Source organism: Nomascus leucogenys, unplaced genomic scaffold, assembly GCF_006542625.1.
Source record: "Nomascus leucogenys isolate Asia unplaced genomic scaffold, Asia_NLE_v1 Super-Scaffold_473, whole genome shotgun sequence".
In the NCBI taxonomy this organism is placed as follows: domain Eukaryota; kingdom Metazoa; phylum Chordata; class Mammalia; order Primates; family Hylobatidae; genus Nomascus; species Nomascus leucogenys.
Window position 1 is genome coordinate 167546 of NW_022095774.1, and position 14816 is coordinate 182361.

At 44.8% G+C, this 14816-nt stretch overlaps 1 protein-coding gene across 1 annotated transcript; it reads right to left on the minus strand.

Moving 5' to 3' along the window:
* Positions 1 to 355: 355 nt before the first annotated feature.
* On the minus strand, positions 356 to 14187 carry LOC100587143 (solute carrier family 2, facilitated glucose transporter member 3-like). Its single transcript, XM_003281288.4, has 10 exons — positions 14173 to 14187; positions 12275 to 12367; positions 11454 to 11614; positions 9670 to 9910; positions 8906 to 9068; positions 8112 to 8299; positions 4113 to 4217; positions 2681 to 2782; positions 1822 to 2025; positions 356 to 574 (listed from the first exon to the last, which is right to left on the minus strand). Exons 1-10 carry the CDS (start codon positions 14185 to 14187, stop codon positions 356 to 358), a joined length of 1491 nt encoding a protein of 496 aa, XP_003281336.2.
* Between the last annotated feature and the right edge of the window lie 629 nt (positions 14188 to 14816).

Here is a 14816-nt window from a genome sequence, read left to right on the forward strand (position 1 = left end):
TGGGAGAACTGCACCTCTTTTCCTCTCCTGTATCCCCTAGTGTGGCAATATTAGACTCCAAGGGAGGAAAAGCTGGCAAAGTTGTCATATGCCAAGCGGCCAATCCCTCCTGAAATGAAGGTAGGTTCACTTGGTCTCTCCTAAGCAGAAGAGAATGTCCAGGAAATAAAATATTTAAAAAGCCATTGAAAATCCAACAAACCCCAGCCTTGGGTGCTCATGGAGTGCATGGGATGAGAAAGGAATCAAGTAGCAGCATTCAGAAGCAATCCTGAGTTCATCCTGGTGAGGTCTCTCCCTTGTTCAGGGAGAGGTGGCTTTCCCATGCTGGGAGGGAGGTGGAAGGAGGCATGACTTAGACATTGGTGATGGTCTCCTTAGCAGGCTTGATGCTGTTCATCTCCATGACGCCGTCCTTCCCAGATCTATTCGCACTGTGTGCCTGCCCTTCAAAGGCCCGTGTGATATCCTCAAAAGTCCTGCCACGGGTCTCAGGGACTTTGAAGAAGGTAAAGGCCAAGAAGGTAATGAGGAAGCCGGTGAAGATCATAAAAACGTAGGCTCCTAAATAGTGCTAGTGAAAGGACAGAAAAAAGGAAGGTTGTTATAAAAATCTGGTCACTGACAAACTCAATTTCCTTCACATATTTCCAAAAGGCTTTAAGCTATAACCCTTCCATATTTAATGAAAACAGGTTTCTTCGGAGATTCACTTATGATTCCATTGCTAACTTACTGTAGTTCTCTCTAGTTTTCTTTCTGTCATTCTTTTTCATTACAGTTAGATGCTTCCAAATGTCTACTGAGTATTTTTGGACTGTTGAGTATTATTTTTAAAATCTGTGTTTCTGGGCCGAGTTCGGTGGCTCACACCTGTAATCCCAGCACTTTGGGAGGTCAAGGTGGGAAGATCACTGGAACCCAGCAGTTTGAGACTAGCCTGGGCAACTCCATCTCTATTTATGAATTTTTTTTTTTTGAGATGGAATCTCGCTCTGTCACCCAGGCTGGAGAGCAGAAGCGTCATCGCAGCTCACCGTGAACTCCACCTCCTGGGTTCAAGTGATTCTCTTGCCTCAGTCTCCTGACTAGCTAGGACTACAGGTGTGTGCTACCATGCCTGGATAACTTTTTTTTTTTTGAGACAGTTTCTCATTGCCCAGACTGGAGTGCAATGGCATGATCTCGCTCACTGGGATTACAGTCGTGAGCCATGACGCCTGGCCTAATTTTTGTATTTATTGTAGAAAGAGGGTTTCACCATGATAGTCTCGCTGGTCCCCAACTCCTGAACTCAAGTTATCCACCCGCTTTGGCATCTCAAAGTGCTGGAATTACAGGCTCGAGCCACTGTGTCCGGCCGCAATTTAAACTTTATGAATTGTTTATTTCTGCAATTTTCCATTTAATATTTTCAGACTACGGGTAACTGAAACTGAAGATGAGGAGGGACTACTGTATTTTTTTATTTATTTAGGGATGGAGTCTTGCTTCCATCGAGCAGGCTAGAGTGCAGTAGTGTGATCCCGGCTCGCTGCAACCTCCACCTCCCAGGTTTAAGCAACTCTCCTTCCTCGGTCTCCCAAGTAGCTGGAATTACAGGCATGTGCCACCATGCCCAGCTAATTTTTGAATTTCACCATGTTGGCCAGGCTGGTCTCGAACTCCTGACCTCAGGTGATCCACCTGCGTCAGCCTCCCACAGTGCTAGGATTACAGGCGTGAGCCACCATGCCAGGCTCAGACTACTATATTATTAAGGAGTATCTTCAACATGTCAGCTTACATAGGCTGGTTTTAAGATAAGGTGAGTTTACTTACAGCAGCGGAGGGGAAGAGCAATCCGACTAGGAAGTTGGAGGTCCAGTTGGAGCAGCTGGCCACTGCCATGGCAGCTGGGCGGGGGCCATGGCTGAAGAGTTCAGCCACAATAAACCAGGGAATGGGGCCTGGTCCAATTTCAAAGAAGGCGACAAAGACCAAGATAGCCCCAATACAGACAAAGCTCATCCCATTATAGTTATCCTGTAAGAGGAAGGAACAGAGAAAATTAAATTTAAAGACAGTGTAACCTGGTATCTAGGTTCCCAGAAGCAGTTAATGGCAAGCTCCTCCTGTCCCTGATGTACAATACAAAGACTGGCTGTGGAATCAAAAGGCTTGGATTTATTTTTATTTTTATTTTTTGAGACAGGGTCTTACTCTGTTGCCCATGCTGGAGTGTAGTGGCACTACAATAGCTCACTGCATCATCCATCTCCTGGGCTTAAGCAATCCTCCCACCTCAGCCTCTCAAATCATTTGGACTTGAAGCATGCGCCACCACACCTGCCTAATTTAAAAAAAAATTTTTTTTGGCCAGGCGCTGTGGCTCACGCCAAGGCAGGTGGATTATTTGAGGTCAATCACACTATTAAGTGTGATTACCTTGATATTATTTTAAGAATTAAATTAGATAATGGATTTTATAAGCTACAATAATGTTCTATAATGTAAGGATTCTAACAGTTTACCTCCAGTTCTCCGATGACCCATGTTTCTTAAACTCTGGGCATCCTGCTTCTCTCTTCTGACTTTATTGACAAACTACAACCTTAACAACCCACCCCTTGTGTCACAGAAGTCAACTGTAACCTCTCTTCCTTTCCCTCTCCCTTTTCTTCACTCAAAGAGCACTCACCTTTAATAACAAAGAAACAGTCATGAGTGTAGAACAAAAAGCCATCCCTCCAAGGCCTATCATATGCAGAGTCCTTCTTCCTGCCCTTTCCACCAGAAATAGCTAGAAGAAGAAGAATATGACATGAAACTTCAGTTTTCCTTTCCATGAAAACAGTGTCTGAGCTACTTGAAATCTGCCTTACCAACAGCAGGACACTTGTTATGGATACACCTCCTGTGATTTATGATTTTATATATACACATATTGTATTCCATTCACAGGTCCTGGCTCAAAATCCCCATAGCCCTTGGTAGAGTCTTTTATCATAATGTTGGGATGCTTTAGGCCTCAGGAGCAGGCCTCAGATAACAGAATTCTTCTCTGACTTTCTCCTGCCCTCCCACTTGGCAGGATGCTAATCTGACTGTGGGTCATAAAACCCTCATTTCAGAGAGGGTCTTGCCCCACACCCTAGAGGAAGAAATGCTACAGAGAGGCCAAAATAATCCAAACATACAGGCCCAGCTAGGTTCAGATCATTCCCTTTTTGTCCAATCACATTTCAGAACAGTTGTGCATGCTTCGATCATGGAGAACCAATTAAGCCTGCATAAAAGGCCCAAAAGGCAGGGTGTGGGGAGCTTCCAGATATCTGAACCCGTGGAAGCTGACAGGAAGGTCAGCAACAAATCATCTGTGTGCTAGGAGTGCACCCCAGCTCCACGGAGACAGAAGCTCCCATGCTCAGTATCCCTCCAGACCTCGCCCCATGAATCTCTTCATCTGGTTGTTTATTTCTGTGCTTTAAAATATCCTTTAAATCAAACTAGGAAACAATTTTCCTGAGTTCTGTGAGCCACTGTAGCAAATTAATCAAACCCAAAGAGGGTGTCGTGGGAATCCTGATCTCCAGCTGGTGGGTCAGAAGCACAGGTAAACAACCTGGAGCTTGCGATTGGCATCAGGAGTGGGGGGCAGCCTTGGGAACTGGGCCACCAACCTGTGTGATCTGATGCTATCTCCAGGTAGACAGTGTCAGAATTAAATCACAGGACACCTAGATGGTGTCCACTACAGAACTGATTGCCCACTTCATGGGGAAAAATTCTCACATATTCTGGGGATCACAGATATCTTCTGTTGATTATTGTTGTTTTAGTGTAAAAACAGTGGAATAACAGAGCTTGAGAGTTTTTCCAAACACCTCTCTTCCAATTCCAAGTTCAAAGCATACTATATAGTCCCTTCTATACTCCCTCCTTTCCCATCCATCCCATATTTGCTTGAAGAGTGAAGACTACATCCAACATTAAATGTATCTCTTTTTCCCAAAGGAAAATTAAACAACAAAAAGGTAACTAAATGATGGTAGGGTCATGCAATCCATCTTTGAACATCTGTAGCAAGGATTCTTTTCTCTCCCCCAAAATTACCAAACCATCCAACTTACAGAAACTACAGTGAAGATAGTATTAACCACACCCGCGCCGATGGTGGCATAGATGGGCTCTTGAACACCTGCATCCTTGAAGATTCCTCTTGAGTAATAGAACACCTAGGAGAAAACATGCAACTTTGATACAATTCTGCACACCAGTTACACAGAACCCTCAAAAATAAACTTAAAAGTCCCAGTGGGTAAGAAGTCCTTTTTCTAGGGTTTTTGTTCAAAACTAATATCCCTTCTGCAAATGAATTATCTTCTCTATCTTATCTCCTTTCTCATTTTTTTGAGAGGGAGTCTCGATCTGTCACCCAGGCAGGAGTGCAGTGGCACAATCTCAGCTCACTGGTACCTCCACCTCCCAGATTCAAGCGATTCTCCTGCCTCAGCCTCCTGAGTAGCTGGACTACTGGACTACAGGTGCCTGCAACCACACCCAGATAATTTTTGTAGTTTTTTTTTTTTTTTTTTGAGACGGAGTCTCACTCTGTCGCCCAGGCTGGAGTGCAGTGGCGCAATCTCGGCTCACTGCAAGTTCCGCCTCCCAGGTTCACGCCATTCTCCTGCCTCAGCCTCTCTGAGTAGCTGGGACTACAGGCTCCCGCCACCACGCCTGGCTAATTTTTTGTATTTTTAGTAGAGAAGGGGTTTCACCGTGGTCTTGATCTCCTGACCTCGTGATCCGCCCGCCTCGGCCTCCCAAAGTGCTAGGATTACAAGCTGAGCCACCGCGCCCAGCCAATTTTTGTAGTTTTAAGTACAGACGGGTTTTCACCATGTTGGCCAGGCTGGTCTCGAACTCCTGACCTCAAGTGACCTGCTCGCCTTGGCCTCCCAAAGTGCTAGGATTACAGGCATGAGCCACCGCACCTGGCCCTCCTTTCTCTTTCTAAATGTTCTTAATTCTATCTACTCATTTATATTGTTTCTTCTAAAAATGCTTATTCCCACTGTTCCATTTCCTCTTGCTTATGTCCACTTCACTAACTTCTATGAAGGTGTAATTCCTACTAACTGGTTTCTTTTCTATAAATTGAGACAGAAACTCACTGCTGCCCAGGCTGCTCCTAAACTCTTGGTCTCAAGTGATCCTCCTGTCTCTCAGCCTCCCAAGTTGCTGGGATTATAGGCATGTGCCATCATGCCCAGCTAAATGCTTTTTTAATTGGCTCTTCCCCAAACCCTCAAAACATTGATAGGCACATCCATGTCTCAATTTGATAGTGAACTAATAGAATAACCTTATCCTGCTCATTGAATAAGCAGAGGTTGGGTGGTATTTCCTAGGCCAAGGCCCTTTTGAAGTGTTTTATGAAATAATACCAGCTATTATTGTAATTTAATATATATTAAGTAAATATGTTGTTTGCTAGGCACTGTGCTAAAGTCGAAAGTTGCTACAACTACCATAGGTAAGAGATATTAAAATACTGGACTCAGAACTCAAGTTAACAAGGGAACATTATCTAGGTTACCGAGGTTCACTTCAGTTTATTTCACCCAGAGTATTTGCCTCCATAGCAATATTTATTAGTCTTTTTGATGAATATGGACCTCTACATTGGGATTTACCTTCTCAAGAAACAACTCTTTAAATCCCTAGTATGTAAGATGTAAACTATGTCTATTCATATTTTCTAAAATAAGATAATTGTTTTTTGAAACTGAGATTTGTAGAGTCATTATTGAAAAACCTGCTGCTCTAGGGCTAATTAAGACTGTTAAAAAATCTCAACATATTATATGATGACGTCAAGCTTGTGGGGAAGGATATTAGGCTGGTGCAAAAGTAATTACTTGAGCAGTTTAAACAAGCAATAAATAGGTATGCCAATTCTCTTCCTTAACATAACGTCTACATGTCAAAAACCTAATGTACATGCACACATCTCAATAAAACTTCTTATAGTAAAATGACTTTGCTATCTAGTGTCACCAAGGGAGGCAAGCTAACCCCTATATCATCTCACCTAAATAGTTTATTCTGCTAGGTAAACATGATACAATGCAACCTCTTACCCACTCGCCCATAAGGGAAATTAGAAATCATCATTTGTGCAAAAGTAGGTTGGAAAAGTGACAATTTTCAGGTCTCTTACACAGGGATTCTCAAATTCAGCTGACTCAGGAATCCCAACCCCCATAATTCTGGTGCAGCCAGCTTTGGGTGAGATTATACCTGGCAAAAAATCTACTCATTGACTAAACTGGGAGCCAGCTTAGTCCAACAATAATTAATGTACATGCTGGGTGAGGTGGGTCACACCTGTAAGGCCAGCACTTTAGGAGAGAGAGATGAGGTGGGTAGATCACCTGAGGTCAGGAGTTTGAGACCAGCCTGGCCAACATGGTGATATCCCTCTATTCTCTACTAAAAATACGAAAAAATTAGCAAGGTATGGTGGCCTGCGCATGTAATCCGGGCTGTAATCCTGCCTGTAACCTCGGGAGTCTGAGGCAGGAGAATCACTTGAACCCAGGAGATGGAGGTTGTGGTGAGCTGAGATTGCACCACAGCACCCCAGCCTGGGTGATAGAGCAAGACTTCACCTCAAAAAAGAATGGGCCAGGCACAGTGGCTCATGCCTATAATCCCAGCACTTAGGAAGGCCATGGTGGGCGGATCACTAGGTCAAGAGATCGAGACCATCGTGGCCAAAATGGTGAAACCCGTTCTCTACTAAAAATACAAAAATTAGCCGGGCATGGTGGCACATGCCTGTAGTCCCAGCTACTTAGGAGGCTGAGGCAGGAGAATTGCTTGAACCTGGGAGGTGGAGGTTGCAGTGAGCCGAGATCATGCCACTGTACTCCAGCCTGGGTGCCGAGTGAGGCTCTGTTTCAAAAAAAAAATGTACACACCATACTCTGAAGTGGCAAGAGTGTCCCTCAGAGTGCTCACGGATGACTTGTCATTTCTTATAGGTGATCTTTTCCTGATCCTGTTTTGCAGGGCCCAGACTGTGGTGAGGCAGCTAGGGAGTTGCCTCAGGTGCATTCTTTTATTCTTTCTTTTTTCTTATTTTAAACAGGCACAGAACTAACGCAAGTACATTCTTTAAAGAGGTGCTCATTCTCAGGGCTACACTTGCACGTAGCTGCCTCACCTGCCTAGTCCCAGCTCTGCTGCTCTGGAAAGTCTCGGAAGCACATTTTTCTCCAGTAATACATGTGGCCTACATTCTCATTTCCAAATGAGGAAATTTCAGACTGGGATTCATCAACATCACCTAGGAGGCTTTTTCTAACTACTGTGTATTTCCTCCCAAGGTTTTTTTTTTTTTTTTTAAAGACAGGGTCATACTATATTGCCAGGCTTGACTCCTGGGCCTAAGTGATATTCCCACCTCAGCCTCCCAAGTAGTAGGGGACTACAGGCATGAGCAGCCACCACACCTGGCTCCTCATAGATTTTGACAAAACAGCCTCTAACCCCCATAAGAAGCACTGCCACTTCAAATACAAATATCCTGGTGTGCTAGGTAGGAGAAAAGTTCTAAGAACCAACTTACTATTTTGAGCATCAAAATGCTCAAAATAGTAGACTAGAAGTTGACTAGAAGGCACAGGAATACTGTCTTCCTACAATCCACAGTCAAATGCAGGAAGCTGATATTTGCATGGAATACAAGGGCTATCGGCCACATGCTAGCTTCCGTTGTGCCGCCCTCTTTAAACTATCATGCCCTCTTTAAACTACCATGCTCGCTATTCTAGTTGTAAAAACAGACTGGTAAAGTCAGTTCACTCTGAAGTTGCCAGTGTCCTTCCAGGGTCTTTTTTTTTCCCCCTTTTTTTAGATTTCAGAGACAGAGTCTCACTCTGTCACCCAGGCTGGAATGCAGTGGCATAATTACAGCTCACTGCAACCTGAAACTCCTGAGCTCAAGTGATCCTCTTACCTCAGTCTCCTGAGTAGCTGGGACTACAGGCACACTGCCACCATGCCTGGCATTTTAAGTGAAATACTGTAAGACACCTTTGACCCTAAAGTATCATACTCACAGCATTGATCCCGGAGAGCTGCTGAGAGAGCTGCAGCATGATGGAAATGATGAGGGGCTGTCGGTAGCTGGACACTCTAAAGAGCTCCAGAAGGGTGACTTGCTTTTCTTGTGACATCCTTGCACTCTCATCTTTCATCTCCTGGATGTCTTGGGATACATCCTGGGTGCCCCACAACCGCTGGAGGACTGGTGAAAAGAAGAAAGAGGAAAGGATAAAGACAATGTGCTGCCCCAAATTCATTCTTCCTGTAAGGCAGCCAGGAAAGGGCCACACGAGATGAGGTGATCAATAGCATCAATTCCTTTTTTTTTTTTTGAGATGGAGTTTCACTCTTGTTGCCCAGGCTGGAGTGCAATGGCATGATCTCGGCTCCCTGCAACCTCCACCTCCCAAGTTCACGTGATTCTCCTGCCTCAGCCTCCCAAGTAGCTGGGATTACAGGCATGGGCCACCATGCCCAGCTAATTTTGTATTTTTAGTAGAGATGGGGTTTCTCCATGTTGTTCAGGCAGGTCTTGAACTCCTGACCTCAGGTGACCCGCCTCAGCCTCTTAAAGTGCTGGATGACAGGCATGAGCCACCATGCCCGGCCTGATAGCATCCATTCCTAAACCTGCCTTTTCACCTCATTCTTTAGGGGCTGAAAATCTGACTCAGGAGTAATCAGAACCCTCCTCACTTGGATTCCGAGGGGCAGGGAAAGAGTGTAACAGAAAATAGGTCCAGTCCCCTCATCCCTAAAACCAACCACAGCCATACAATTCATGTAGTAAGGTGTGAAGGATACTCACTCCGCTTAGCATTCTCCTCTTCTTTTCTGTTAATGAGCAAAAATCTGGGACTTTCAGGGCAAAATGGAAGGGCTACACTTTGTAGGATAGTAGGAATGATGGTAAAGCCCAGTAGCAGCGGCCATAGCTCTTCAGACCCAAGGATGAATTTCAGACCAAAGATCTAGAAACCACACAAAGATAATGCTATAAACCCCATACTTCACAGGCCACAAGTTCATTAAAACACAAAAAGTTCAGAAAATCATATTCTTTTACCATGTGAAAAAATTGTGTTTCTTTTCCTTTCTCTACTCAGCCTGCTTTTTTTTTTTTTTTTGAGATGGAGTCTCCCTCTGTCACCCAGGATGGAGTGCAGTGGCACAATCTTGGCTCACTGCAAACTCCGCCTCCCATGTTCACACCATTCTCTGGCCTCAACCTCCGGAGTAGCTGGGACTACAGGCGCCCGCCACCATGCCTGGCTAATTTTTGGTATTTTTAGTAGAGATGGGGTTTCACCATGTTAGCCAGGCTGGTCTTTATCTGATGACCTCGTGATCTGCCCACCTTGGCCTCCCAAAATGCTGGGATTAGAGGCGTGAGCCACCGCGCTCAGCCTCAGCCTGCTTCTTCAGCTACTATCTATGAGTTATAGTAACAATATCTAAAACTTCCATATGTAATTGAACATGTGCCAGATATTCTTCAGTGCTTTACCTATGATAACTTTTTTAATGACCCATGAAACCAACACTCATTAAGTATGGGAAGTTCTAGAGTACCTGGGCCACCAGAATTCCAACAACGATGCCCAGCTGGTTGAGAGTGCCAAAGGCACCCTGCAGGGCAGTAGGTGAGAGCTCTCCAATGTACAAGGGCACAAAACCTGTGCAGAGTCCGCAGAAGAGGCCAATAACCAAGCGGCCCAGGATCAGCATTTCAACCGACTTAGCTACTTTACACAGTCCCATAAAGCAGCCACCAGTGACAGCCAACAGGTTGACAATCAGCATTGAATTGCGCCTGTAAGGTTAGTCAAAGACAAACTGGAATTAGCAAAGTGAGAGCCTCCTAACTTCTCTTCTGTCCTCATTATTCTGCTCTTCTCCAGGCTCATATCATCTCTTTTTTTTGATCTAACTTTTGTTTTTCACTTTCTATTATCAGAACATTTCTAGTTGGGAACCAGGTGTGATGGTGCCCACCTGTAGTCCCAGGCACTCAGGGAGCTGAGGTGGGAGGTCGAGGCTGTAGTGAGCTATGATTGGGTCATTACACTCCAGCCCAGGTGACAGAGCAAGACCCTCTTTCTTGGGGGATAAAAAAAAAAAAGAACAACATAATCAAGTAAAACAGGTTGCCTTATCAATTTTTAAATGTGAATTCCAATTGCATTTCTAGAATATCTAATTGGTAATTTTTTTTTTTTTGGAGACGGAGTCTTGGTCTGTCACCCAGGCTGGAGTGCAGTGGCGGGATCTCGGCTCACTGCAACCTGCGCCTCCCAGGCTCAAGAGATTCTCCTGACTCAGCTTCCAAGCAGCTGGGATTACAGGTGCACACCACCACGCCCAGCTAATTTTTTGTATTTTTAGTAGGGATGGGGTTTCACCGTGTTAGCCAGGTTGGTCTCCATCTCCTGACCTTGTGATCTGCCAGCCTCAGCCTCCCAAAGTGCTGGGATTACAGGGGTGAGCCACGGCGCCAGCTTTTTTTTTTTTTTTTTGAGACAGAGTTTCGCTCTTTCACCCAGGCTGGTGTGAAGTGGCCAGATCTCAGCTTACTGCAACCTCTGCACCCCCACCACAGGTTCAAGTGATTTTCCTGCCTCAGCCTCCGGAGTAGCTGGGATTATAGGTGCCTGTCACTACACCTGGCTAATTTTTGTATTTTTAGTAGAGACAGGGTTTCCCCATGTTGGCCAGGCTGGTCTCGAACTCCTGACCTCAGCTGATCCACTTGCCTCGGTTTCCCAAAGTGCTAGGATTACAGGCATGAGCCAGCACACCCTGCCTAATTGGCAAATTAAAACAGTTCCTTCATTAGTCATAACTGAAAATATATTCTACCTTCTAAAACATACTGTTAAGCTTCTATAGAATAAGAAGATTTTTTTGCCATTATCCACATTTGCCATAGACTAAGAAGTACGAAAATAATTCCTACCAATCCTGTGTAAAATAATAAAAACATTTATATGAGACCCCAGTTTTTTTTTTTTAGAAGAGTGGTCAACTTTGGACCTTATAAATTAAGTATGTTTCTGGAAACCCCATAGTTGAGTTTACTAGGGAATAATTCTGAACTATCCCTATATCCCTAGCTAGACTGCAAAGGCCAGTCACTCACACAGTTCATCTCTTGCACAGCTGGGTGGGAGCTATCCGGGGTAGTAGAGCTCCAAGCAAGGGCAGTCATATTCGGGGCCATCTGGACTAGGTTTCCCTTGATTAGAATTCAAAGTGTTCTTATTCAAAGGCATCATCACCTCCCTGCCCTAACTCTGCACACTTGTCCTCAATGCGGCTGGTAAAGCCCACTTCCTTGCCCAGTTTCTAGTCAATACCTGCCAAAACGGTTGACAAAGAGTCCGACTGAAAAGGAGCCGATCATACCCCCGACGGAGAATATGGCCACAGACAAGGACCAGAGAGACGTGAGCAGCACCTCAGAGGGAGGGGCATTTCCCTTGTCCGTCAAAGTTTTATTGATAAATTCCTTTATGATCTGCAAAATGAAAGGGTTGGTGGAAGAACAGACTGTTACCGTTGGATGAGAACAAAAGACACAAATATTAGGGATCATTTCCTTCCTAGAGAATCAAGGGAATAAATAGACGGGAATGGAAGGGGCATATAACATATTGGAATTTATGTTAACTCTCCCTGGAATAGTAAGTTTGTCCTGAAAATCCCAGTAGGTGGCAGCACCGATGTTCACAGTCCACCCCGGCCCTTTGCTAAGGGAACCCAGCTTCTTTGTAACTAACCCCTAAGGAATAATACAGGAAGTGCATCACTATGAGGTCAAAGAGTGGGAGGAAGAACAGCACCGCCCAGGGTTCAGGGAGTAAGTGAGCTTTCTGCTTTGATTAAATGACCCCACTAATTTTCCCCACCAATATTGTCTCCATCTTCAGTCTTGGACAGGATAGATATGACGTTTTTCTTAAAATCTCCTAGTTTGTGGAGGGACCCTCACTAACTGTGTTGCCCAGGATGGTGTTTAACTCCTGGGCTCAAGTGATCTTTAGGCCTCAGCCTCTGGAGTAGCTGGGACTCCAAGCGGTTTCTACCGTGCCTGGCTTTAAATTCTGATTTCTTGAAACTCTACTTAAAGGAATAACTTCCCTATTCTAAATTCTAATTACTGTGGCCTGGCACTCACCTTCTCAGGAGCATTGATGACCCCAATGTTGTAGCCAAATTGGAAACAGCCGATTGTAGCAATTGTGATGGCAAAGATCAGAGCTGGGGTGACCTGGAGGGAGGGAAGACGGAGGAGAGAATAGTCCTTAAAACTTGTGATTGATGAATGTTTCTTATTAATTTTGCAGCTGTCTTAGGAGAATTTGACCTTGAGTGGTATGAAAAGAACATCAAATGAGATTTAGGTAATTAATGGGGAAGACAAAGGAATAGATTACACTAAAGAAATTATCTGGAGATAAGAATGTGAAGTTAACTTGGTAAAAGTGGAAAGAAAACTGGGGAAGGAAGAAGTTAAGAGAAACTGGGTTAGTCAGTTTGGAAATATTTAAAAACTTGCATCAGGCAAATGTAGGCATAGAATTCAATTCAAGAACTGGAAGGGCAGAGAAAAAGACAGCCTTGGGTAAGATTACTGAGAATTGATCATTTTGGAGGCAAATACAGTGCAGTCTGATCTGTACCCCAGACTCCACGGAAGCCCGGTGGTGGTGGGGGGGTGGTAGTTTGTGTCTTCACTGCTGGGTAGCTCTTTTGAATCTCTTATCTCTCAGGACCATGTAACCTACTGGATCTACCCACTGCATCTTGGCCCCATTTCAGTCTTCATTTATTAAATACAGTTCTGCTATCCCTAACTCCCGCACAGGGGAAGAAAGTACACTCTTACTCTGAACCCGACACATAAGAGATGAACCCAACATATAAGAGATATTTCTTAGTGGGGAGAACTGCTCATCTTCACCTTGCCTGGAATAATTCAGCTGGGCAAGACATTTTCCATTTCCACCTTGGAGCAGCTCAATTTTTATACCTGAGGCCATCTTCTATGCCATTCCTCTCGCCCCACCCCACCCAAAATCCCTTCAACCTTTCATATCCCACCCAAAATCCCTTCAACCTTTCAAATCCACCCAAAATCCCTTCAATCTTTCATATCTTAAACTCCTTTCCTTTCAGGTCGGGCAGATTAGGCAGCAGGCTGGGAGCTTCAGCAGAAGTGACCTTGCCTGCAGCCTCCCAGATGTCTCAGTCACAGCTAAGCATCGGTACCCCAGAAGGGCCTGCCAGTACAATGCTCTGTGTTAAATCTTTTTCCCTTTAGTAAAAATCTCTTCTGTCTCCTCTCATCATTCACTATTAGCTGGGCACAGTGGTTCATGCCTGTAATCCCAGCTACTCTGGAGGCTGAGGCAAGAGAATCGCTTGAAACCGGGAGGCAGAGGCTGTGGTGAGCTGAGGTCGCTCCATTGCACTCCAGCCTGGGCAACAAGAGCAAAACTCAATCAGAAAAAAAAAAGCCTTTCTCCCTGCAAATATTGCGTATACAACACTCAATATTTTAGTATGTCCTGCACTCACAATTTTAATCCTAATAGGAAGGACAGCCGGAATTCTTTCTCCTTAGCATCCACGAAACTCATATGTTATAGGACAAACAGATGGCTGGACCCTGGCCTGTGCCCCCAAACACAGACCTTTTCAAGGTCTAATGCTTCCAGAGAAGTCTTCACACTGGCTCTGAGACCCACACTTGTAATCCATACAACCAAGCAGCCCGATCCTCTAAACACTCAACCATCTCGTCCTCAGTGGCAAATGGTGACCTAAAATAAACCTGAGAAGCAAACACAACTTCTCCGGGTGACTTTCCTAAGATAAGAAGGTGAACAGAACTGTATGACATTCAAAGAGAACTGATGAAGCGGCAGCAGTGCAGGCTAGAGAAGAAATGAAAAGGCCTTAAGATGGCTTGGTGACTTAGGAGAAAATAGAACAAGGCAATTACTATTAATATTTGCCTTTCTGAGTGTATCCCAAACAAGCAAAAATAACCAGTAATTATATCACTCTTACCTTCTGTGTCCCCATCACCGTAATCTAATTCAAGTCTTCAAGAAAGATCTAGGGGTATGATTCCAGAAACAGCTTTTTCAGCCAACAAAACCTTCAAAATGTCCTTCTCAGCAGCAAGTTTTCTCCAGGTCCTCAGGAAGGCTCCAAAGTCTCACCATTACAGCATCTCTGGGTCTGGCTGGGATCATGACTATTTATGATCTCCACAAAGGGTGGAGCCTGAAAGGGCGACAAGCCCCCAGCCCCACCCCACCCCACCCTACCACCCTGAAACAATCTTGTGATCTCTTGGAATTCTGTGTTATCAGAACTTCAGAACTACCCCCGCCCCCGCCCCCGCCCCTGCCCCGCAGACAATAACGCCCTCCCTCCCCCCTCTCTTAAAACCACATCCTGCCACACTCTCCACCCTTTTTTTTCCAAAAGCTCATCCTTACTCCTTCCCTCTTGTAATAGCAGCTACAGCCTCTTAGTTTCACAGACAAAATGCTACCAGAAAAGCCTGGAGGGAGGGCAAATACACTATTTTTTGCTCTCGCATCTGCTTGGGATTAAAACAATCTACAGAGAGATGAGAATCAATCTATCCATACAAAACAAAGTCAAGTGGGTGCCACTATCAGAGATTTAAGGTTGTTAGAAAG